We start from the raw sequence: 23810 nt of genomic DNA, 5'->3' as shown, positions 1-23810 counted from the left end.
ATTTTGCATGGTAATTGGCAGGATGTGTGGTGAGGAGATCAAAACTGCAGAGAAACTCCAAGTGAAGGGGTTGGCGAAGTAGAGCGTTGGGAGTAGTTAAATGCTGTGTTTAAGTGCCTTGAAGTGATCGTCTGCAGCAGGGTCCCTGGGCCACGAGTGACACCTGCTCCCTGTGCTCTCCTGGCTGGGGACAGGCAGGGACAGGGCTGGCAGCCGAGCAGCCTGCACCACTGAGGCACCAGCTGCTGGTGGCAGGCGCCCAGCGCCGTTCGTGTCCCCGCAGACAATGGCGGGCGGAAGCTTTCCCTCCCACGGTGCCATACGGGCAGGCTTCTGTCACCGTGCCACCGTGGGGAGAGGAATGTGAATGTGACAAGGCAGGTTCCTCTGAACTGTGTCCAAACACCCACCCCAGAATAGATTCTCCCTCCAGAAGGCAGCTGGCTCCAGGCTCTCAGCTCTGCACACTCGTGGTGCTCCCATTCCTACTTCTGACTCCTGCAAACCTGCTGCTTGCTCCCAGCTGCCAGGGATGGATGCATGTAGGTGTAACTCCAGAGTCTTGCAGAGAACACGGTTCTTCTCCTTCACCCTAAATCTGTGCCCCACCTGCATGGAAGCCAAAGTCCTGGATTTATTCAGCAGCTCCTTCAACTGCCCCCAGCAGGCCCCTGTGCTGCGTGTAACACCTGGGTGGACCAGCTTCTGTCAGGGGATCAACCTAGCTCAGCGAGGGGCCAGCTTTGGTGTCAAGCACCCTGTCATGTTCTCAGGACACAGCCCCAGCAGTGTGCATCCTGCTGCCAGCCGTGCAGCTCTCGGGACGTGCCGGCAGCACCCTGGTGTTGTCAGGCAGGACACAGCAGGTCCTGCATGTGACACACAGTCTGTTCCAGCAGCACTGGAGCCTTCCCCCCTCTTACTTGCTGTTGCAGACATTTACCTCTGGACCAATGAGCTGGGAAGGTTTTCTTGCTCATTATTAGCCCAGCATTAGTATGCAGATGAAAATGCAAATCAGCCTAGATGAGACTTCCTGGACAGCAGTGCAAGTCAGGGATTTAATCCAGCCTGATCTTGAACACAGTGTAAGCTCCTCAAAACAAGAACACATAACCTGATGCAACGATTTCATCTCAATAAATCTCCCTGTCAACAAGCTGCAGGAGCCTTTGTTTGCCTTAGCAATGCTGTTCAGTCAGAGGTGAAGTGCTTGGCATCCCTCAGGAGATGCTGCTCAGTGCCCATGCTGGGAGCATCCCTGCTGTGCTGCCCCAGCAGCCTCAGCCCTACCTGCCCTTTCCTCCCTCCACACTCCTGGGCTGTGCCACTTCCACCCGAAACCCCTGGTTGTGACGGTGGGAAAGCCCCATTTCCCACTCTCCTAGTCCCTTTCCAGGAACCCCCTCAGGTGCCTGCTGCACAGCAGGACTTTCTCTGAGCTGCACTGCAGTTCACACTTCTGTGTATGAACCATGTCCCTCTCAGTTTTAGTATTTCATCATAAGAAACTAATTGTCATCTCTGTGCCAGGTTCTGGGATTTCTTCTGCTGAGTCCTGCCCACTTCCCTTCAGTATAGGGGCCAAGGCAGCAGAAGAGGCAACAAAGCCCCAGATTTTGATCAGAGCTTGCAGTGGCTCACGCTGCCAGCTGTGAGTCTCCAATTCATGGGCTGTCCATGAACTGCCCAGCCTGAGGGCACTTGGTTGACACTCCTGCTCTTGCCGTGCCTGAGGTGCCACTTGCACCCCATGGCTGTGTCAGCACTTGGAGATGACATCTCCTGTGCAGCAGGCTCCTTGGTGCAGTTGGCTGCTGCTCTGCAGGTGGCAGGAGAAGGGCAGGATGAGAGGGAAATTCCGGGCACAGCCAACCATCTGCTTCATCTGTGAGCACTTAATTAGCCTCTGTGTTAAAGGCCCAGTTACCAGGAACTGTACATAGGAGCTGTGGGGACAAGAAAACTTCTTCAGCAAGAACAAGCAGGGAGGCTGTGAGCTTCCCAGACCTTCCTTCCAGAGCTGGAAAGCCTTCACACCAGGAGCACGAGCCAAGAGATGCTAGCAGCACCAGGCAGCTGAGCACAGCCCTCACTGCTCCATCCTTGCGCATAAATTACCTCCAGGCTCTGAGCTAAACAAAGCCCCTGAAATAATTCTGCATTTTAATAAAGTCAGCGTTAGTGCCACTGTTGTCCTTACAGAAAGGGAATTTGCATTTCTTTCTGCCAGCACGCTCTGCACAGCCTGCTGGCACTGGGCACCAGCCGCAGCCTCCTGCTGCACCAAGGACAAAGTTATGTTTTGTTGGTTAATCAGAGTAGCACCAGCAGTGCAGGGCAGAGCTGCTCTAACTCACACCCAGTCTCTCCACAGCTCCCCAGTGTGCAGGTTTGTTGAAGAGCAGTGCTGTCCAGACCACCTCTGCTCCCCACCCCTGCTGTCCTGCAGGCCCCACAGGACGGTCCCACCAGCCCCCTGGGGGACCAACTGGCACTTGGGCATCTGGTTAATGTTTCTGTAAAACCTGGAAAGACACAAACTGCAGCTTCTTCCTCCCGAGGGAAAGGCGTCCCCTGGGCTCAGAGCCTGCCACCTCCAGCAGACGGCACAGTGAGCTGTGAGCAGCACGATGGTGATGGTGACAGTGCTTCCCATCCTGGGACCCTCTGCAGCCTGGGCGGGTGGGCAGAGCCCACCTGATGCTCCTTTCTCCTGTGATGGTCCCGTCACCGCTCACAAGCCTCTTCTCCACCCCTGGTGCTGGACACGTGGGTGATGAGGTTTTGGCCAGGCTGGAGGCCTCTGCCTTTTCCCAGGGGTGTGAGATTCGAGCATGAGTGTGTCCTGCCAAGGGCTCTGGGGCTGCAGCAGGGCGAGGGGTGCCTGGGCTCACCCTCTTCTGTCACAGTCCTGTGGGCTTCCCCTATCCCTCCAGCCCAGGGTTGCGATGAGCTGAGCAGGGCTGGGGTGGTCCTGGAGCACCGCAGCTCGCAGCAGGGTGGGTGCAGGGGGCTGGCTGTGCCTCCTCACACTCCTCCTCCTCTCTCCATCCCACTCCCTCCACTCCAACAGCTTTGCCAGAGCCTCCCGTGGCTGGGAACGCTGTGATCGGAGCGCTCTGCATGTTCAATTACTGTCAGTTAATGATGATTAATTTACAATTAAGGGCCTCTAAAGGGTAGTGTGTGTGTTAAATAAATATTGATCTTTCATTTGTGGCCACAGATGTATTACCCAGCACGGGAAGGCAGCGGTGCCAGGAGCGGGGCTGCGGGGCCAGGCCCGGCCTCCTCCCTGTGCAGCCTGTCCTGCTGGGGCTGGACGGGACACCTGCCCAGGTGTCCAGCAGTGACTGCCACTGCTCATCCTGCCCCCGGGGCATGCCGGGAGCGGAGCTTTTCCTCTTGCCCAGCCAAACCACTCAGGGAGCATCCAGGAGCCCGGGGCCCTGGCTCAGCACAGCGGGCTGCTTGTGCAGCTCTTGGTTTCAGGCCTTGAGGCACAAGAACTGCCACTGCTCCATAGGACTGGCATTTTCTCCTCCTGTCATGTGTCTAGAACATTTTCCTTACACCAGAGTGTTTCCTGACACCTACCTGACTCTTCTGTCAGTAATGAGCACACTCTCCAAGATGTACTTTCCTAAAAACCTTTTATCAGTTACTTGCTAGCTACACAGCTCTCCACAGGTGCCAATTTTATCACTGTTTTTAACTTGCATTTCTAACTGCTCTGTTGGGCTACCAATGGGTATCTCCACATTATCGATATTCACATCTAGATCCAGACTAAGCTTCTGGAGACTCCTACATGTGATGTGCTATGGGGCCCTTCCCAGGCCACCTCACTTGGAGCACATCTGGAAATGCCACGTACAGCTGCTCTATAGGCCCCAGATTGCAGCACAAGCCTGAGCTGCCCTGCCTGGGAACCCACACAGTGTGAAGGCAAGGAAAACCACACCAGGCAGAGGGGGAGCATGAAAACCAGGGAACAGCCATGGTTGGGAACATTGGCAAGAAACAGTCATCTTTGTATGATTTTTCTCCAGAGATACACATTTAGTGCATTTGCTGCCATATCATAAATTGCTGCATCCCATGCACTGGCTGCACGGATACAAAGATTCATGCAAAATCTTTTGCATCCATGTGACAGGACTTTCACTGGCTCTGTGCATCCTCCCACACATCAGTGAGTGATGTACACAGACCTGATATTTCTTTTTCCTTAAATTCCTTCTGATTTCCCAATACCTGGTACTCAGGAGTCTGGAGAAATATCTTAGCATGGTGCAATCCATTCCAAATCAAGGAGGGCCACTACAGCCAGCACCAGAGCCAGCACATCCTGGATGCTGGAGGCACATCCTGGATGCTGGAGCTCAGCAGGGTTTCCACAGCAGCATAATACTCTCCTATCTGGGATTCCTTTTCTCATGCAGATGATTCAAGAGGTGGGAATGCCATCCCACACCACCTCCAGTTGCTTCTGAGCAGAGGTCGTTCTCCTCAGCACCACCCCCTTGCCAGGAGCTAGGTTCTCTTCCCTCTGCAGTGCATTTCTTGGGAGCAAGCTCACAAGAATATTGTCTCTGGGTTTCTCTTTTATTTGAGGCATGTATTTAAAATGATGCTTTTGTTCCAAATGAATGAGTTGATTCATTCAGAAGCGCAGTTTCTGTTTTTGAATCAGCAGAGCTGTTTGTGCTCATAGTGTCCATAAAACTGTTACTTTAGTCCTGACACTGATGCTTATGAATAAAATTTAGATCTCATTCAGAAGTACATTAGCTGTAGCTATTTGGCTTCTTGTTAAAGCATTAATTTTTATTGAGAAGAGCACATTGCCAAGCAGCTCCTTCTGCATCTTGCAGCAAAGTAAGTACCTCAAAGTACAGGCTCTGGTAGGGCCCAATGACAGCACATGGCCCCTCCCTGGGACCCTCAAGTCTAAATGTTCAGTTTGCAGCTGGCTTTGTTCTGCTGCTGGGTCACAGTGGGAATGTCTGGGTTACCCTGGGTGACCAGGGGAGGCTGCAGCAGATGTCCATGGCTCAGGAGGAGGCGCTGGGGGTCTGCCGGAGCCATCAGTAAGCCAGCAGGCATTCCTTATTCATGATGGACTGGGTGTTGGGTGTACTGGAGCCAATTAGCTCTCCCATGTATTTATTGCACTTTTTTGCTAGAAGCAAGCTGTTAAATGTCAAAAATACTTTAGCATTTTAGCAGGAAGATCATTTTTTAATAGATTCCACCTACAAAAAGGAGCTGACTGGCAGAATATTAAACTCAGGGAGATTTATTTTTAATCCCTGCCTCCAAACAGCTTGAGATAACCATTTTTGCATTGCTCCTGGCTGATTAATATTGCTGTCCCTTGCCTGTCCTCCTCACTTGGTGCTGTGGCAGCTGTGGCCTCTCACATCCCATTAACCTTGTCTGCAGAAGGGACACCTGGCCAAACTGAAGAATTAGCACTTGTAATTAGGAATGTAAACATCAGACACTGCCTGCTAACATCCACAGTCCCCATCCCTGCCTTCTCCTGGAGCTCGTTAGGAAAGGATGCCTCCAGCCAGGCCTTTCCCATCAGCAATTTCCCCCAGCCCAGCTTTCAATAGTTTCTAAATTAACAGCCCTATAATAACCAGATCAAACCACAAGCAACTTTGGTTCTTCAAGATCTGGAGATGACATTTTGTCAGGGCTGGTTGCACCTAGCTGAACTCCAGAGAAAGGCATCAGCATTCAGTGGTGTTTGCCAGGACTGTGTGCTAAGTCTTGTTCTCTTCCTTAGAGGAGCTAATTGATGCCTGTGAGTTGTGTCTGGTACCAGCAGTGGTTTTCTTCTTGATAGCCAAGGCTGTACTCTGGCTCTGTAAGCTAATAGAACAGCACCAAGCAGGGTGCTGAGTGTTTCTGCAGTGAAGCTACTGGAGGTGGCACAGAGATGCCCTCTTGCCACCTCTGCCTGGGGTCCTACTAGGCTTAATTGTTAGACTAAGTGATATCAGTCTGTTCTCAGGATCAGTCGTAACTCTCTGGTGCTGGATGGAGCAATTAAGTCATGTTCATAATATGGTGGGTTCTGAAAATTAAGGTGACTTTATTTGTTTCTCAGTAATATAATGAGCTATTTTGAGTGATGCTAGATTTAATGGCTAAATCAATATGTGTATTTAGTGTTGGGCTTTATTTTAGCACTAAGTGACATGAGATAAGCAGACTTAGAGAGTGTTAATTGGTTTGTGTTTAGCATTTACACTAATCAGAGTGTGCAGTGCTGCCCAGGGCTCTTCAGCACTAGTAATTCTGTTTATCCAAACCAGGAGTTGTTTACTCTATTGACTGGAGTGGGATCAGGCTGTTTTTTCACTTACTTGACTGTTACACTGCATGTGTGAATTTAGCAGAATCCTGGCTAATTCTAAGCTGTGTGTATGTGTAAAGGGAAAGGATGGCTAAACAAACCCCAAGGAAAACAAAGCACCAGGCACAATGTCACTATGGGAAGCCTTCAGCATTGCAAGCAAACAGTGTTTATTTCCCCTTCGTGGCCAATGTATTTCTCTGCCTTCATTTCCAAGGTGTGCAGGGGGGAATATGAGCCCCTTTCCCCTTCCCAGCTCGCTGCCTGCTGCTATCAGGCCAGAGCTGTCATCCTGGTCACGGGAGGGATGCCCCAGCCCTGCCCTCCAGCCCTGCCCGGCTCCAGCACTGCCACAGCCCAGGCACAGGACACCTGGGATCTGCTGCCTGAGGGTCCTGCCCCGCTGCGGGGTCTGTCCCGGGCCCAAAAGCCTATGGGGTGCCAGAGGCCACCTCTGCAGTCACTGCTGAGCTGCTGGCCGGGGCTGGTGTCTGTGTGGCCCGAACACAGATGTCTGGGGAAGAGCCTGCGGGAGCATCCCGGGAGCCAAGGGCAGGGACAGCTCGGCTGCCTGGGGAACAGCTTGGAAACAGCCTCGCCACTGCAGTGTTCCCATCACCTGGCTTGCTTTTAATGGAGTTGGTTTTGGATCATTTAGTTTTTATCTAAACATTTGCTTCCCAGCTGAGGTCTTGGATAGCGGAGCTCTGGCTTCCAGAGCTGGGCCCCTGGAAATAGAGCTGTCTGCTGGAAGCACTGACAACCAACCCTTCCTGCTGCTGGGAGCTGCTCCTGAGCCGTGCCCAGGCTCACCCCTGTGGCCCCAGAGCTTGCTCTGCTCCCCGGGCCCTGCAGCAGGACGGGGCTCCCCTCGCACAGGACCCGTGTTCCCCGGCAGGGATGCTCTGTGCGAGGCAGGGCAGGTACCCAGGCTGCTCCTCCTGGCTGCTCTGGGCCCTGCTGGAGGCAGAACAGGATGAAATCCATTTTACTTTGTGAAATGCTATTTTATTGATTTCTGCCGGGCTGGGGAGCCCCCCCGTGCCGCGGTGCAGGGCCCGGGGGGAGCGGAGCCGCCGTTATCTGGGGCTGCAGCAGCGCGGTGACAGTCCCGGGATGGGCGTTAAATCACCGCTGCCAGGGACAGTGAAGGGCTGTCACTCGGGCGCAGAGAGGAAGCTCTGCTGTACCGGTTGCACTGACTGTGTGATCCGAGTCAGAATGAGAATCATAAATCTTGATTATTCTCTGTCTCAGCTGATTTGAACCAAATGCCTTGGACAGGGATATAGTTCACATCTCGCTGAAAACTGCGAAAAAACTGATTAAATGTACAAACTGATATAAACAGCACTCTGTCTGTGCTAATGCCCAAACTGTCACTGCTTGGGGAGAGGATCCTGCATGGACGGGGCTCTACCCCAGCTCAGAACAGCTTCTTGGGTATTTTCAGAGGCAGCTTTCTCCCCACTGCCATTTATTTTGGTACTTTGTTCCTGTGATGCTGGCTGTTATTATGATGCTGCCAATTACAGATGGCATCTCTGATTCTGATTGCACTTTGCTTACAATTAAGCATCCTATAGAAAAATGGAAATGCCAGGTCATTAACATAAAGTAATAATAAGGTAAACCATTCAATTATGGAGGAAAAAACATTTTGAATAATAAGGGTATTATATGCCTAAAAGACATTCAGATGCCACAGTATTACCATTTTTGCATACATAATAAATGAATTTAAACCCCAAAATAATCGACAGGAGCAAATAATAATAGATGTGCCCTCGGTAACAGCCTGAGCAGCACTGCTCCCTCCTGAGGCAGAAGAGCAGCTCCTGGATGGGAACGGAGGAGCCCGAACCACGCGGGCAGCCCAGGCTCCTGGGCAGGGGCTTCAGCGGGTGCCTTGGCCACCATGGGGCTCATCTGATGCTGGGACCAGGACGGTGCCCTGTCATCTCAATGCCTCGAGGGTGCCATGGGGACTTGGGAGCTGACGCAGCCATCTGCCTCTGGTGCCCAGCTGGGGAGATCAGGAGCTGCAGGGAAGAGGTGGGATGGGGATGGAGCCCTGGGGTTCATTGCTGCCTGGTGATGGAACGGACGTGCAGGGGGCTCTGCCCAGGGCATGGGCTGGTCTGCAGGGGCTGGATGCCCACACTGCCCTCTGTACAGATTGAAAAGTGGAATACTGTGTTTTGGACAGTTGAGAGGTTAATGCAGTGAGGAAGATCTGGCTGGCCAGTATCTGTGTGGCTTTGCGACCTCGAGCATCTGCTGTCACCTCCCGGCCGGAGCCTGTCGTCCTCCTCCTCCCCTTGCTGCCCGCGCGGACCCGTCTCGTCTACAACTTGAAATCTAACAAGTTGCCCGGGTCTGAAGGCGCAGAAGGGCTGTGCTCCTGCCCCCAGCCAGCCAGGAGCCGCTGTGGCTCCACCGGAGGGTTTATGTCAAACCTCTCTGTCCTCCTCCCTCCTGGCTGCAGAGCTCAGCCCCGACGTGTGTACAGTTAATTTTGTTATTCAACCTATCGCTCCCCTTCTTTGTTATTCAACCTATTCTGTAGATATCGCTCCTCTGTTGTCCCTCCGTAACAATTCTCAGCCTTTCAGCGTTGATGGCTCACCTATTACTCTGGCACTGTGTTAGGATAACATTCAGATGCATTTGAAGAGTGGAATTTATTTACTGTTTTCCCTGAGAAGCTTTCAGCATGGAACAGCAGCAGCTCTCACTTAGGCAGCCATGATTGTCGGGTTTTTCCTGCTAGAAGTAAATTTTCCAGAAGATGAAAAAAGGCTGCCCACAATGTATATGAGTACTAAATCTTGGTATTCTCTTTTCATGATCTTCCTTGTCAGAAAAAAAAAAAAAGCCCATCTTTGGCAAATGGGAATGGTTTAGACTGCCCAGTTGAGTCACAACAGTGTTTGAAGTGAACTGGGCTGTGCACAGCTCCCTTCCGCAGCTGTAGCTTTCCCATATCAAGCTGGCTTTTACATTCTTCCTCCATGACAGTGGAAAATGAATGAGCTGACACTCAGGGGACTTGTACCCTTATGCTGAAAGGAAACCTGAACTCGGAACAGTCTGCCTTGACTTGAACATCCTCAGCCAAAGGAGGTAGGACTTGCTTGCCCTGCCTCCCTAGCGAGTCCCTGCTCCAGCCTGTGTGTGCCACTGGTGCTGCTCGGCTGTACCTGGGATAGATACAGGACTTAAATCTGGTAGATGACACCGAGATATTCCCAGGGAACAGCATCGCAGCACTTCTGTACAGAAGTGAGGCTTAGTCAAAACAATTTTGACTGCAGTGGGGTTAGAAATATGCATTTCCAGCCTTTTTCACAACCTGTTTCATGGCTGAGTGCTGACCAACAATAAATCCCACACTAATGTCAGAGAAATCAGGCCAAATTTATGCCTGGTAAAGCAATGCCACAGTGAACATGCATCTCCCTCCACAGGACTGGAGTGGTGCTGGGGCTGTCTGAGCCACTCGAGATGGTGTGTTCTGGTGCAGACATGCCAGGCACATCCAGCTGTGCTGGGAGCCTGCAGAGCTCTGCTGGCCTTTCTAGAGGAGCTGTTGGCCACCAGTCTGCCTGGGAGGAGCACACCAACCCTGCACTTGCCATGGCACGTGTGGGGAGGAAGGTGGGCAAGGGCACCATTCATCTGGAAAGCAGTGAAATCACAGCAGCAACTGTCTAACCTGGGACTGTCCAGCCCATGTGAGAGCAGCACAGTCAGATGGGTGAGCAATTGTTGGCAAGGGGCAGCAGCAGTACCCTGGAGGAGATCCATTTGATGGAAGAACAGAAAAAAGCAAGATTTAGCATTAAGATCATAATTTCAGATTGTATTGTGTGAGCATCAACAATCTATATCCATGAGAGTCTTTAGGGAACACAATGTTGTAAGAGCTATCTGAGCCAGCCTGAGTAACGAGGGTTATTTTTAATTGCAACTGAATGGATCTAACCTTGTAATGGCTGTTCACAAAGCATTGCTGGATTAGTACAGGTTCCATAGTTGCTTCTGCTAAAAGACTTTAATGGATCAGCTTAGTTCTGTGCTCCATGATTATAGCATTCTTACCCATCTATCATGCATGAGCCAGATGGTCCCAGTGAAATCAGAGCATATTTATATTTTTGTCTGTTACTCAGCCAGCTGCCCACTGATTTTGTTGTGTAGTGGTAGGAGGAGAGAAGCCTTCCTGTGTGAGGCTCACCCACCTCTTCCCCTAGCCCCGCTATCTCCCCACCTCCTAAATCCCACCAGAGGAACCAGGGCAGGGCTGTGTGCCCGGGCTGCCCAGGCCATGCCACTGTCTCCTGGTGCAGATTCAGCCGCTTCCCGGTGCGCGGGGAGGTGGGCGGGGGGTGTTTTCCCTTCTGTTGGCAAAGAGATCCATTAAGAAGGTACAAGCACTAAAGAGATCCTGAGCGATGCCTATAAAACCTCTGAATCCCTGACAGAATCGATAGTGGGCTCTCAGGAGTGAATTCTTATCCAGGCCAACTTAAGCACGTGCCAATGAGCCATTAAAGATTCTGCATTTTGTGGAGACACAGAATCCTTTTCTTTGCAATTGTTGGGCTGCAGACTGGGTGAGATGATGAAAAATCACACTGGAAATACTGTATTTCACAGGCATTTTGACCTGCATCTAGGGGAGAGCACCTCGGATGATGCTGGTGGGCACATCACTGCCCCAGGCATGTTCCCAGCTGGCACCAGTGGTGCCCTGAGAGCTCGAGCTGCCTGCACCAGTGCCAAGGGGGGTGGGGGGGCACAGACCCCTCTGCAATGAAAGCAGAGGTGGAGGAGCAGGAGAGGGATGGAGGGAGCAGGGGAGCAGTAATGCCCTGTGGAAGGTCCCAGGGGTGGCACCAGGGATTCAGCTGAACCTCTGCAATATCTGAGTGGTTTCAATGGCCTGTGAGCGGAGCTTGGGGGGGCCCAGGCAGGGGGTCTGGGCTGCCAAGCTGCCTCCAGCCAGGCTTGGGCCCTGTGCCCTGCTGGGCACACTTGCTTCCTCTTGGATAACTTGGCTATTGACACAATTTCCAATTTGGCTTTTTGGTCACCATGGCAACTCAATGCTGCCAGTCTGGGATCAGCTCGCGGTTAGTCACTCGGGTAGTACCTGCGTTGGTATGGCAACAGGGACCTGCTCTGTCCTGCTGCCCAGCTGGGGGGCACAGCGGCCCTGCTGCAGGGCTGCCCGACCCTCCCGGGCCCTGGCTGCTCATCACTGCTCTGGCTGTAGTGTCCGGGGCTCCCACGTCCTGCGTGGCCCGGGAGGAGCTTTTCAGGGACCTGGCAGGAAAGGCGGCTGATGCAGAGCGAGAAGCATCCTCACAATCTCAGTCTGCCCCTCATGAGTGTTCTGCATGGACACCAAATGGCTTTGGAAATCCGGGGCAAAGGGAAGCTGCTTGTCTTGGAGAGGGAAACCAGCAGTTCCAGGCAGCCCTTAATTTTGGGCATTTAGTTCTGCAAGACCAGAGCTTAAGTCACAGAGCAGTGGGGCTCACCCCCTTCTCCCACAGCTGGCAGAGCCCCACCAGCTCCCAAACCATGAAACTGTTTCAGTGAGTCTCCCAGGGGAGATGTGTTTTGTTTTAGCCCCCAGACTGAACTGGCACCCGCTTTTCTGGAAGTGCTTGACAATTTGCCTTTAATGTTTTTTTAACAGACATGTGCAAGCCATTTGAATTAGAGCAGTATGAATCTATTAGACAGCAACAGATGCAAGTTTTGTGTCTCTTATTAGAAGGGATTGGATTCTGAGGTTTAGTGATGTGCAAAGGATTGGACTTTGGAGAGATTAAAATTATTTTCAGCGTTAAGCACAATATTTTGAAGCTAATGCACTCGGTCTTGAATATAGATTCACAGACCGAGAAGATTATGAAACATTAAACCTATGTAAATTCAGCAGTAAATTTATGTTTGAACAAATTCAACAAGAGATTTGACTTGGGGGCTTACAGCAAATAGGTTCTGCTTTTAATGCGTCTTGCAGCCTTCAGTTGCAATGCTGGAGTCCCACGCCTGCTGAATTACTGGCAGGTCACAGTTGACAGCTCAAGCAATTATACTGGAATGCGTTAATAATAAAAAGGAAAATTACTTCATGTTTGTCTTTTCAGAAGACAAAAGCAGATGTTTGCTTCACCCTGAGCAGCAGCAGAGATGAGCTCCAAGGGCAGGTGACACTGTTGCAGCACCTGGCCATCACCTCCTTTGCGTAGCAATTGTGCAAATCTGTGTCCTCCTCTGTGCTTCTCCAAGCCCTGGGAGTTGCTGTGAACTTTCTTCTCTTGTTGAAGACGTGAAAATACAGTTAACAAAGACTCTTTTTGAGTGGGATTGCAGGAAACCTGCAACATTGTGAGCAAGCTGCCTACACAGAGATAAATGACAGCTGTGACTGAAGGAATAAACAAGATAATCTGGATTTAAATAAACCACAAGGGGATTTTGGCAACATGCAAATTCACAAATTTACAAAATGTATCCTTTGAAAATAAAGAGCTTGTCTGAAGCCAGCAGTTAAGAACAATTACTGCAGCACATTTTCCCAATGAGGACTTAGAGCTGGCCTTTGCCACAGACCCGAGCTGGGAGCCAGATGTCCTGCCTGTCACCACACTGTGCCTGGGGGCTGCTTCTATGAACAGAGCAAAAACACTGGAAGAAGGAGGCCATCGGAGTGGGGGGCTGCAGGGGTGCTGGGGCCCTGCAGAGCAGCCTGGCTCTCCTTAGCTCCAGGCCACAGCACTGAGTGAGCAGGAAAGGAGAGGAATATCAAAATCCCAAGCAAGCACCCAACAATACATATCTGATTATCTGCTGGAAGGACCATGTTTCTGGATCCTGCAGCACATTTTCCCAATGAGGACTTAGAGCTGGCCTTTGCCACAGACCCGAGCTGGGAGCCAGATGTCCTGCCTGTCACCACACTGTGCCTGGGGGCTGCTTCTATGAACAGAGCAAAAACACTGGAAGAAGGAGGCCATCGGAGTGGGGGGCTGCAGGGGTGCTGGGGCCCTGCAGAGCAGCCTGGCTCTCCTTAGCTCCAGGCCACAGCACTGAGGAGTGAGCAGGAAAGGAGAGGAATATCAAAATCCCAAGCAAGCACCCAACAATACATATCTGATTATCTGCTGGAAGGACCATGTAATTTCTGGATCCAAGCCCAGGAGGGGCAATAATAATTTCCTTATGACATTGTACAGTGCAGAGATGTGCTGCCAACATGTGTGAAGAGCTCCCATCACTGCCTGCAGGAGGCATTAATGCTAGCTGGTGGTGGAGCTACTTCCAGAGCAAATGCCTTGGTGCCATTGCCCCCCTTTTTCAGGTGGGTCACAATGGAGAGACAGGTCGTGGGTAGAGAGGAGTGGCACAGCCAGGAGTAGATGTGTTCCTTCCAGCACTTCATCCCCTGCGCAGCTCTCCGAGGTGCTCAGCAGCACAGCGGCTCCTCTTCAACAACCATCCTGGTATCAGAAGGCAAACGGGTGCTGCAAGAAGAATCAAAGTGTGTCCCAGAGGCTAGACAGTCCTCTCCAGCAGCAAAGCCCTGGCCCAGCATGGCAGAGCTCTGCAGCAGCCACCAGAGAAGCCCGGTCTAGAGCATCGTGTCCTGCCCAAGCACACAGAGCTGGTCAGGATACATGTGGCTGAGGCAGAGCACATGGCAGCTCTGGGAAGGTTCTCTGCACTGAGGAGTGTTCCTGCTGTGCCAGAGACTCGGCTGCTCCAGGTTTAACACCCTAGTTATTCTCAGCAGCAGGAGCTGGCACAGCTATGGTGAGCAGCAAGACGTGCTGCGCGAGGGGCCACAGGCTGCAGCCTCCTCCACAGCTGCCTGTTCAGGGTGGGGGCTCAGCAAGGCACCCCTGTGCCTGCCCAGGAAAGGCAGCGCCTAGAAAGTAACTCTGAAACAAGTCAGAGTTTGGGGAAAAGCATTTCTGCATGTGCAGCCCAGAGCTGCAGAAGTTCTGGTGCTCTGCAGGGCTGGGGATGTCTCGAGAACACTGCACCTCCCAGTATGCAGCTCCTAAATTCTACTGCAGAAGCTGAATCTGCTTTTCCTCCTCTTTTTCTTGATCACTACTTCCCTGCTGTCTCTCCTCAGTGCCAGCCTATCTTTCCATTTGTCTTTATTGTACGTGGACTCAAACATGATTCTTAAATGTGGCAACCCTTTCTGATTATTAGCTCTGCAATTTCCCGGCTCCTGTTTATAGTGGTAACATCATCTGAAGGGGCTGTTGTAATTAATAGTTTGCTCGTGCTTCTTTTATAAACCCCTGGTGTGTTTGTTTTATAGTTGAATATCAGTTTCTGCAACTTGCTTCCAGTGTATTGTCTGAAGCATCCCCACCACAGAGAAAAGGCTTAGAGATTTGGGGGGTTTTTGCAACAGCTTATTGAAACCATAATTTAAAGTAAAAGCTAAGTAAGTATAATTTCAAAAGCAAGACAATTGTCTTGCCGTGACCTTGGGGCAGAGGGGATCAAAATCCTGGTTTACGAAACTGCCCATGAAGACTGTTGCCATGGCATGGTGGGGTCTGGAGGCAGAGGGGACCCTGCTCCTGCTGTCACCAGCCCCTGCCACCAGTGGTGGGTCAGAGTGGCAGAACGGGTGAAGGAGAGCAGCAGTGCTGCCTCTGAGTGCTGATTAATTTTAATCTCTGAAAGTATTGTCATCCAAAACCCCACAAATCGTAGACCTGGCCTGTAACACAGAGCCAGTGAAGGCTGATTGCACAGCCTGAGCCTTGGCATGAGGGGCAGGGGTCCAGCCAGCCCTGCTGGCTCTGAGCCTTCAGTGAGACAGTCCACAGGCACTTCTCTGCAGAACAGCATCTTGTCAGCTAAAAGAAACCAGAGACAAAGATATATTATAAAAAAAACAAGCTAGTGGCTGTGACTAGACCAATTCTCTCTGCAGCTAAAGTGCTGAGCAGCTGTGATTGGTGGTACCTGACCCTCTGGAGTCCCCAGCTCCCCAAGATCTCTGTTGCAGGATAGAGGTGCTGGTGAGGCCACTCTCCAGGGGACCTGGCCATGCTGAGGGTCCCCTCCAGCCCTGTTGTCTGAGAGCTTATGTTTCTAGTCCAGTACAGCTTCTAGCAGCTCGTAATTGCTGCATTTTGACTCTTGCCAGCCTGCTGCCAGGGTGTGTGACTCAGAGGAGCACACAGCAGCCAGCGCTGCCTGTGCTGGTCCCTCCTGCCCAGGCTGTTGCACAGGGAACAGCTTATCCTGCCAGAGCACAAACGTGGGTGCTGGAGCAGGGGAGGGAGTGCTGCCTGGGACTTGCCTGTGGCCCAGCCCCACTCCCAAGGTGGAAGGACTTTTACACGCTGCTCCTTTCCTGCTGTCCAGGCCACCGTGCTCTCAGCTGACACCCTCCACTCAAACATCAGAGCTGCTTGTTCATCCTCCTGCAGCCATGTGCCAGGAGCTCTCTGCCATCCCCTCGGTCCTGGCTGACCCTCTTGTCTCAGCACTCATGCAAACTCCCAGCAGCACTGGCAGCCCCAGGTCAGTCCCCCAGAGCTTCTTTGTGTTTTCAGCTCAGGCCCAGCCAGGGCTCTGGCCTGGAAGGGATGCAGCCACCCTGCACGTCGGGAAGGCAGCTCTGGAGGGATGAGCTCCCTGGCAGGGCCTGGCCACAGCAGCACTGGGCCTGGAAGGGCTGAGCTGGAGCCCCTTTAAGCCCTCTGGCCAGGGCCCAGATAGAGATTTCTCCACAGTGAAGATGCTGAAGGCAGAAGAGGGGGAGCCACATGGCCCCACTGGCACCCAGACCCACTGAGGGCACAAGCAGCTGTGGCACCACCAAACCCACCTTTGCTCCTGCCCCGGCAGCAGACACGGCACGTCCTCCTGCAGCACCGCAGCAGAACAAGCCCTGGGGATGGATTACACAGACAGGAGGCTCACAGCAAGGTGATGCCATCAGCAGGCACAAGTGCGTGGCAGCACTGAGAGAGGCAAGTTGATCTGGGCCTTGCCTGCCAGCCCTGGGGCTGCGCAGCTCCCGGGCTGGGCGCCTTGACGCCAGCCTGGCTGTGGGTGCTGGGGCTCCTGCAGAGCCAAGTCCAGCCTGGTCACATTGATGCCTCACCATATGTTTGTACTAAAAATAGTTGTGAAGGGATAATCCTGCAGGAACCTGAGCATCACCATCCACCATCTCTGCTCCAGACTTGGCCAGTACTGCAGGTGCTTCCTGGGAGCTGTGAGTCACTCCTGCCTCCAGGAACTGTGTGCTCGGGCCAAATGAGCCAACAACAGGTTAAACAAACTGTGCTTAGTGTGAGTGTGCCTAGGCATGAGTATTTGCCAGGCTTAAGGCAAAACCATTGGTAAAGCACACTTAAGAAGCAGCTGGTGCTGTGCCTGCAAAGCCTCTGAACAAGTACATGGCAGGTATGGAACCCAACGCCCAGGATCCAGCTGTGGCTGCCACAGCATGGCAGGAGGGCTCGTGGCCTTCTGGCCTCTCCAGCACCAGGCAGCTGAGGAAGCATGAAAGAGGCTGTGATGCTTTAGCAGGGGATGCCACTTCATACCTTCCAGGTTGTTATCACACTCTTTAACTGGGGGCAGTTGGGACAAGCATTTACCTCTTCATTTTCTTAGATATAAATGCTATCTTGCTGCAGTTTCATTTTACAGTATGGTAATATGCTATCCAGGAAAGTCTTACTACCTGCTAATTTATCCAGTAGGCAAATTCCTTTTGGCTAATAAAAGTGCTTGCACAGGAAGCTCAAAACCCAGCAGCAATTAATTATTGACAGAGCATGTGAATTAGAGATAAAAGAAAAGTCATTCATTCTCACACACAAGATAGTAAATAAATTTAATTATTGTACTAGAAGCAAGGGATCTTATTCTGTATTAAGTTTTATTAGCTGAGACATTTAAAAGCATGTCATCATAACAAAAAGGTCTTGTGTAATCCTAACTGCACCACTCTGGTACAAGGCTCTGAAGTGAATAGGCTTAATTGAGCAAATGGAAGCAGATGGCTTGCTGAACAGACAGGTATTGTACAGGTTTATTGTCAATTAACTTTTGTCTACATGTGCCTATGGCGAATTGACTGTATAATGTGTTCCCAAGGCAAATTTAGCACTCCAGGTGCCCATTGTGTCCAGGGTCTGAGAAGAAACAAATCCAGAAGTGCTTTGGTTCCTTGGGCCTGCAGGTGTAGCAGCATTCCTCCTCCTGAACGTCCCACCAACATCTGCATGGGGCCAGAGGGACACCAGGGTGTCCACCTGTGCATGGCCCCTTGCTAACCACCCCTCCTCTGCTTCTGCACAGGAACGTGATGCCCAAGACACTGGACGGCCAGATCACCATGGAGAAGACCCCCAGCTACTTTGTGACTAACGAGGCCCCCAGGCGCATTCACTCCATGGCCAAGGACACGAAGCTGATCGTGGTGGTGAGGAACCCAGTCACCAGGGCCATCTCAGACTACACGCAGACGCTCTCCAAGAAGCCAGAAATCCCCACCTTTGAGGTGCTGGCCTTCAAGAACCGGACCCTGGGGCTGATCGATGCTTCCTGGAGCGCAATCCGCATCGGGATCTACGCCCTGCACTTGGAGAACTGGCTCCAGTACTTCCCCCTCTCCCAGATCCTTTTTGTCAGTGGAGAAAGGCTCATCACTGACCCAGCAGGGGAAATGGCCAAGGTCCAGGACTTCTTAGGCCTCAAGAGGATTGTGACAGAGAAACATTTTTATTTTAATAAAACCAAGGGGTTCCCCTGTCTAAAGAAGCCAGAGGACAGCAGTGCTCCCCGGTGCCTGGGCAAGTCCAAGGGTCGAACTCACCCCAAAATAGACCCAGACGTCATCCACAGACTGCGGAAGTTTTACAAACCCTTCAATGTCATGTTTTACCAAATGACGGGTCAAGATTTCCAGTGGGAGCAGGAAGAAAGTGATAAGTAGATCAATGAAATCAGAAAAAAAAGCTCTTTTGTTTTTCAGATGTGGATCATCATTAGAGACCCAAAACTCACTGAGGGCTCCAGGCTCTGCCGTGCAAGCCCAAGACTCCTGTGCTGCCAGGGTTGCACCGAAGCCTCCCCGCGTTTCCAGCTCTGAAACCTTAGTGACATGTCACCTCAGGTTGCCCTGGGCTCTCCCCCTTGATGGCAGGGGATGAGGGGATGGGTGGGAGGGAGGAGGAGGCAAAGGGCAAAGGGCTCCTCGGGGTGGTGGGATGCTTTGCTGCTGGTGTCCGCCTGGCAGGCAGGACCAGCCCCTCCTCCCATGGCCAGCTGAGTGGCTCACAAAACCCAGCAGCACTGGGACAAATCCACTGATGTGATTTCTCCTGCCCTGGCTTTTAGTTTTCCCCAAACAGCAGCATCAGGTCTGGTTAAGTTCAGGACATGTGCACTCACTGGCACTCTGGTATTTGTGTGTGGCAGGAAAAAAGCCAGTTATGCTGCAAAGGAACTATGTACAGAAACTTCATTTGCACCAGATGTTTCAATTACTTGTTGCACTAAAACTAGAATTTACGAAGTGCCACAGAACACCTGGGCCAGATTCTCCTCCAATGGATGGGTGTAACTTCAGTGTTGGAAGAGAGTCCTTCCTGCTCTGCTGGGATGTCCAGCGAGACCAGACCCGGGGCTTCCTCAGGCCTCTCCTGGAAGCCATGCTGAGGACCATTCCCAGGCACCTGCTCAGAGCAAGCTGGGGTCTCACTGCCTGGCTGGACTGCCATGGCACAGTGTGGAGCTGCACAAGGCTGTGCTGTACCCTGCCCTGCTGTTTGGAGCTAGGAATTCCTGGTGGGAACAGAGAGGGTGACAGCAGGGAACCAACCGGGGACAGGCTCAGCCTATGGTCTGGGCACGGCTGACCCTTCATCTGCACCTTGAGAAAGAGATGTCTGCTGCTTGCTATTGACACCTGTGTGTACAGAATCGGGAAGCACCTTCATCTTTACTTCAGAATTACAAAACAGCAATTAAATCCCAGGGGAGCACAGCTCTGCACAAAATCCGTGTGCTTGCGAGGGGAAACAGCTGCATCACACGCTCAGCCAAGTTTGCAAAGCCCGGTGGAAGCTGCAGAATAAACCCACCTCCCAAGTGGGTTCTCCAGCAATGTGGTGAGTGCTCCACACAGGAAGCAGCAAGAGCAGGAAGCCACACTGCTCCCATCCCTGGCACTGAGAGCAGCAAGGGAGGGAGCAGAAGGGGATGTGCAGAGCTGCCACTGCTGCAGTGTTCCCTTCCCAGGGGTGAGTCCTAAGGGCACTCAGACACTGCTAGACACTTTCTTTGCCTCAGTGAGTGGGAAGACCAAGACTTGGTTTTGAGTAGGGTGGCAAGAACTCCTTGCTGACCCAGCTCAGCAGATGAGATTGTTGCTACAGTGGGTAACAAGGTGAACCTGCTCTGGGTTTCATGCCCTGTTGTGTATGGCATTACACCATGAAGTGGTGCTGGTGCTGGTGCCCCAGACTGGATGAAAAAAGAGCTGAAGCCATTTGGAAAATGTACACTCTGTGCCATGCTGGAGGGGCAGTGCACAGGCCCTGGTAACATCATGTCAGTTCCTATTAGCCTGATTAGGTTTAAAAACAGCTCCTGACATAACACAGTTTTTCACAGACCCACAAATCCCCAAATTACATGAAAATTGGAAGTATATAATAGGAATAATTTTACAGTGTTTTACACATAATTAAAATGTCAGATCAACTCCAAAGTGAAAACTGTTGCTACACAACTTGGTGCAAGCTGCTCGATGGATCCAGCTGGAGGACGTGGGGCTCATCAAGGCTCCGGGTCCTGGCTCCTCACCAGAGGGATATCCAGAAATGTTTCCCTGTTCCCAGCATGCTGCAGCCCTGGCACCATGGCTGCCCTGACAGTGCTGGGTTGAATCTGCCCATGGAGATGGTGGGACCAGTGGCCCTGGCTGCCTGCCAGAAGGACTTGACTCTGGTGGGACACTGTCCCAGCTCATGGCATGGCCAGGACCTGGCAGGTTGGTGGCTGTGTGTGACTGTGGCTGTTACCACTACCTGTGTGGCATCACCTCCACAGCCAAAGCTTAGACTCTCTCTACCCTCTTCCACAGTCTAACCAGGAGCAGTTTTTCTTCAAGCAGGGTCTCCTTGTGATTGAGAGAGCCCCTGAGACACCCCCCTCACCCCCATCCAGAAGGTCTCACTCATACCCCAGCCTTGGTCTGGTCTGCTCTGTCTCTCCATGGGCAGCTCAGGACGGCTTCTCCTGGGAGTGTCCTCTGGTCACTGTCATCAAGTCACTGTCACTTTTCTCGTCGTGTCCATTGCTGGAGGTGCAGGAGATCTGAAAACGTTTGAGCATGACAATCCAATGGAGCACCCCTGAGGGCAGTCATGGCTGGGCTGGGGTGTCCATCCTGTGCTGGGACAGAGCACAGTCACACCTGGGGCTCAGTCCTTCAGCCCTGGAGCAGAGATCCAAAGGAGGGTCTGGAGAGAGGTCCCAGCTCTGGAGCCCCCGGCCCCCAGGAGGTGCCACCCGATGGTTTACAGAGGCGGAGGCCACAGGCAGTGCTGCCCATGCCTCACCCTTTGCTCCCATTCTTTCTGCCATATATTCAGAGGTTTATTTTTTATATCAGCTGCAGCCTGCAGCTCGGGAGAAGCTGCCAAGCACCCAGCATGGAGGGGTGGTTCTGGGGACACACATGCCCCAGCATGGTGGGATGGGACCTGCCACGTCCCTACATGCCACCACAGTGCCACCAGCCCCTCGGCAGCAGTGGAAGGGAACAGGGACACTGCAGCCACCCTGAGGGAATGGGGGAACTCGGGGAGGGGGGGTTATTGTGTTCTCTGTTTTTCTGAAACACCTTCATGTCTGCTGTGCTAATGCAGGGGCTTGACAGGAGAATTATTTTCTATCTGGCCAGAGAGTGGCCTGCCAAACAAGAGAGAGTCAGGTTAATAACACTGTTTTTTAAAAACTATTAAAATATCTGCATTAGAATGCACAGGAAATTGAATTTTGTATTTGATTTCAATTAGCAGAGCATAAATTATATTTAATTTTATACACAGACTGGGTGATTCATTGTTCTGGAAAAGCTGGTGCTTTATGGTTCAGAGACTGGAAATGCAGAGTTCATCTTTTCTGAAACCAAACTGCTGTGCTGCCACCTCCTCCTCCCAAACGTGCCCCTGTCTGTCAGTGTCACTCTGTACCTGAACAACATGAAAATCCTGAACCAAACACTTGAACCCACAGCACTAAACAATAAAACGTTGTAGCAGCTGTGTTTCTCTGTGCTGTTTCTCTGCTCTGCTCCCCCCAGCACCAGCCCCCACAGCAGCAGCCCCACAGCTCTGGCCATCACCCACCAGCAGCCAGTGCGGCCACCCCCAGTGGGACACGGCCCCACTGGTGCCAGAAGGGCTGAGACCAGGAGCAGAACCACCTGGGCCAGCACCCAGACTGCAGGGTTCCGGGCATGCAGAGTTTCCATCCTGCTGGGCAGCATCCCCAGAGGTTCCCTGCATGGGATCAGGTTGGGGGGGGATCCACAGAGAGCAGGACCTTGCTTTCCTCTGCAGGCAGGGACCAGCCACCGGCCCCAGGCGCAGTGCTGGGGACAGCAGGGTTGTTCCTGCAGTGAGGGGACAGCTTTCCTTGCTGGCCTCAAGGTCACAGAGAACAAATCCCTGAGCAACGCCTGGGAAGTTTCACTTGCTGCTGATTAAGGGTAAATCAGTGGATAATAAAAGGAGAGAGGCCTGGTTGCCAGGCTAAGAAATTAGGGGGAAATTTTTGTATCCTATTTTGTGCACAATTTCCTGCTAGTTTGAAAAAAGCTACTTCAGCATGCAGCCCTATTGTGTCATCTGATAAAAACCACTGAAAAACTTTTATCAACAAAATTAGGAAGTAGTGAACTATAAAATTGCTAATTATTTTCTAGTAAATTTATTTTTAAATAACTTTAGACACCAATTACAGGCACCATTAAGCACCATTAACACTGGGTATATTTACCAAACAAGGATGGAATACTTATTATTCAAATCAAGATCATTTTGGTGTAGATTTTGCTGTTTGGAAAGCTGTCCCCTCTTACCAGATGTTTAAAAAGTCGTCACAAGATCAATTACACCTCAAATGCAGTCAGATTCCCAAGCTCTGAATTATGACATGATAAGTTTAACCCTTGACACAAACCCTGATGTGAGCAGGGGCTGTGAGGCTGCAGAGCTGCCCCAGCAGCACCAGCGCCTCGAGACGGGGCCGATGTGCTCCTCTCCTGCCTGCTCCAGGACAGCAAGTCCCACATTCATGGTATCACAGTGTCATTCTGGCTGGAAAAGACCTTCAAGATCATCGAGTCCAACCACTACCCTAACTCTGCCACATCCACCACTAAACCCTGTCCCCTGGCATCACATTTGCCTTCTTAGTCGTCTCCAGGGATGTGGCTCAAACAGCCGGGATCACCAAGTCCAACTCCCACCCCAGAGCAGGACAACCCCAAAGTTCACACCATGTCCCTCAGGGCATTGCCCAAGTGTTTCTCGAGTACTGTCAGGCTCGGTGCCATTACTGGTTCCCTGGGGAGCCTATTCCAATGCTTCACCACCCTCAAGTGCCCCAGCTGCTCCTGCAGTGCCCTGTTCCCTGCTCCCTGCAGGGCTGCAGCACTCTCTGCACGGCCCTTTGCTGGCCCAGCAAGCATCGCTCTTCCTGACAATCCGCGGGCCTTTGTCTCTCCAACGCCTTTTGTTTCCTCCCTCCAACAGGCCCACCCAGCTCTGCAAAGCCTCTCCCTGCTGGGGACAGCAGGGCTGCCCTGCTGCCAGTGTCCAGCCCCGGGCCCGCCGGGCTGAGCACCAGCAAGTGCCTCCTAATTGGAGGTTGCCAGGCGGCTGTCAGAAGGCTGGCTGCAAAGCTGTTACCTGCTCCCACTTCCCTGCTGTTATCTTTGACATCCTCATTATTTATTAACTGCCCTGTACCCAACAGGCTGCCACTGGTGCGGAGATGCTCTTATTATGCAGGTTCGATATTCTGCCTGCCTTCCAAGGTCACATCCTCCAGGATATCTTGCAAACCAGATTGAAGAGGTACGGGCAAAGATGCAACATGTTCTGTATATGCTGATGCCAGGTTTCAAACAGAGCCCTTTGAATAAGGATGACATACTAGATGGTGATATAAGACCCTGTTGCTTCCTGCCTTTCCCTGGGCTGTGTGGAGCACAGAGTTCTCTGCACCTACATCAGCACACACAGCAAACCAGAGCACCAGGCAAGAGCTCTGGCCACACTGGAACAAAGAAATTTGCTCTGATACCTGAGCCTGGGAGAGCAACAGCAGATCACTCAGCTGG

At 52.0% G+C, this 23810-nt stretch overlaps 2 protein-coding genes across 2 annotated transcripts in view; both read left to right on the top strand.

Moving 5' to 3' along the window:
• HS3ST4 (heparan sulfate (glucosamine) 3-O-sulfotransferase 4) overlaps positions 1-18386 on the top strand; it is a 125321-nt gene extending 106935 nt beyond the window's left edge. Inside the window, exon 2 of the mRNA XM_010002585.1 lies at positions 17750-18386. Coding sequence (XP_010000887.1) covers positions 17750-18386 — 637 coding nt within the window. The remainder of the gene's footprint in view (positions 1-17749) is intronic.
• Positions 18387-19558: 1172 nt separating this feature from the next.
• The window catches only part of KDM8 (lysine (K)-specific demethylase 8), a 170530-nt gene continuing 166278 nt past the window's right edge, over positions 19559-23810 (top strand). Inside the window, exon 1 of the mRNA XM_010002584.1 lies at positions 19559-19563. Coding sequence (XP_010000886.1) covers positions 19559-19563 — 5 coding nt within the window. The remainder of the gene's footprint in view (positions 19564-23810) is intronic.

The sequence above is a fragment of the Chaetura pelagica genome, unplaced genomic scaffold, assembly GCF_000747805.2.
Source record: "Chaetura pelagica isolate M959 unplaced genomic scaffold, ChaPel_1.0 scaffold438, whole genome shotgun sequence".
NCBI lineage: Eukaryota > Metazoa > Chordata > Aves > Apodiformes > Apodidae > Chaetura > Chaetura pelagica.
This window is presented reverse-complemented; position numbering and strand designations above follow the sequence as displayed.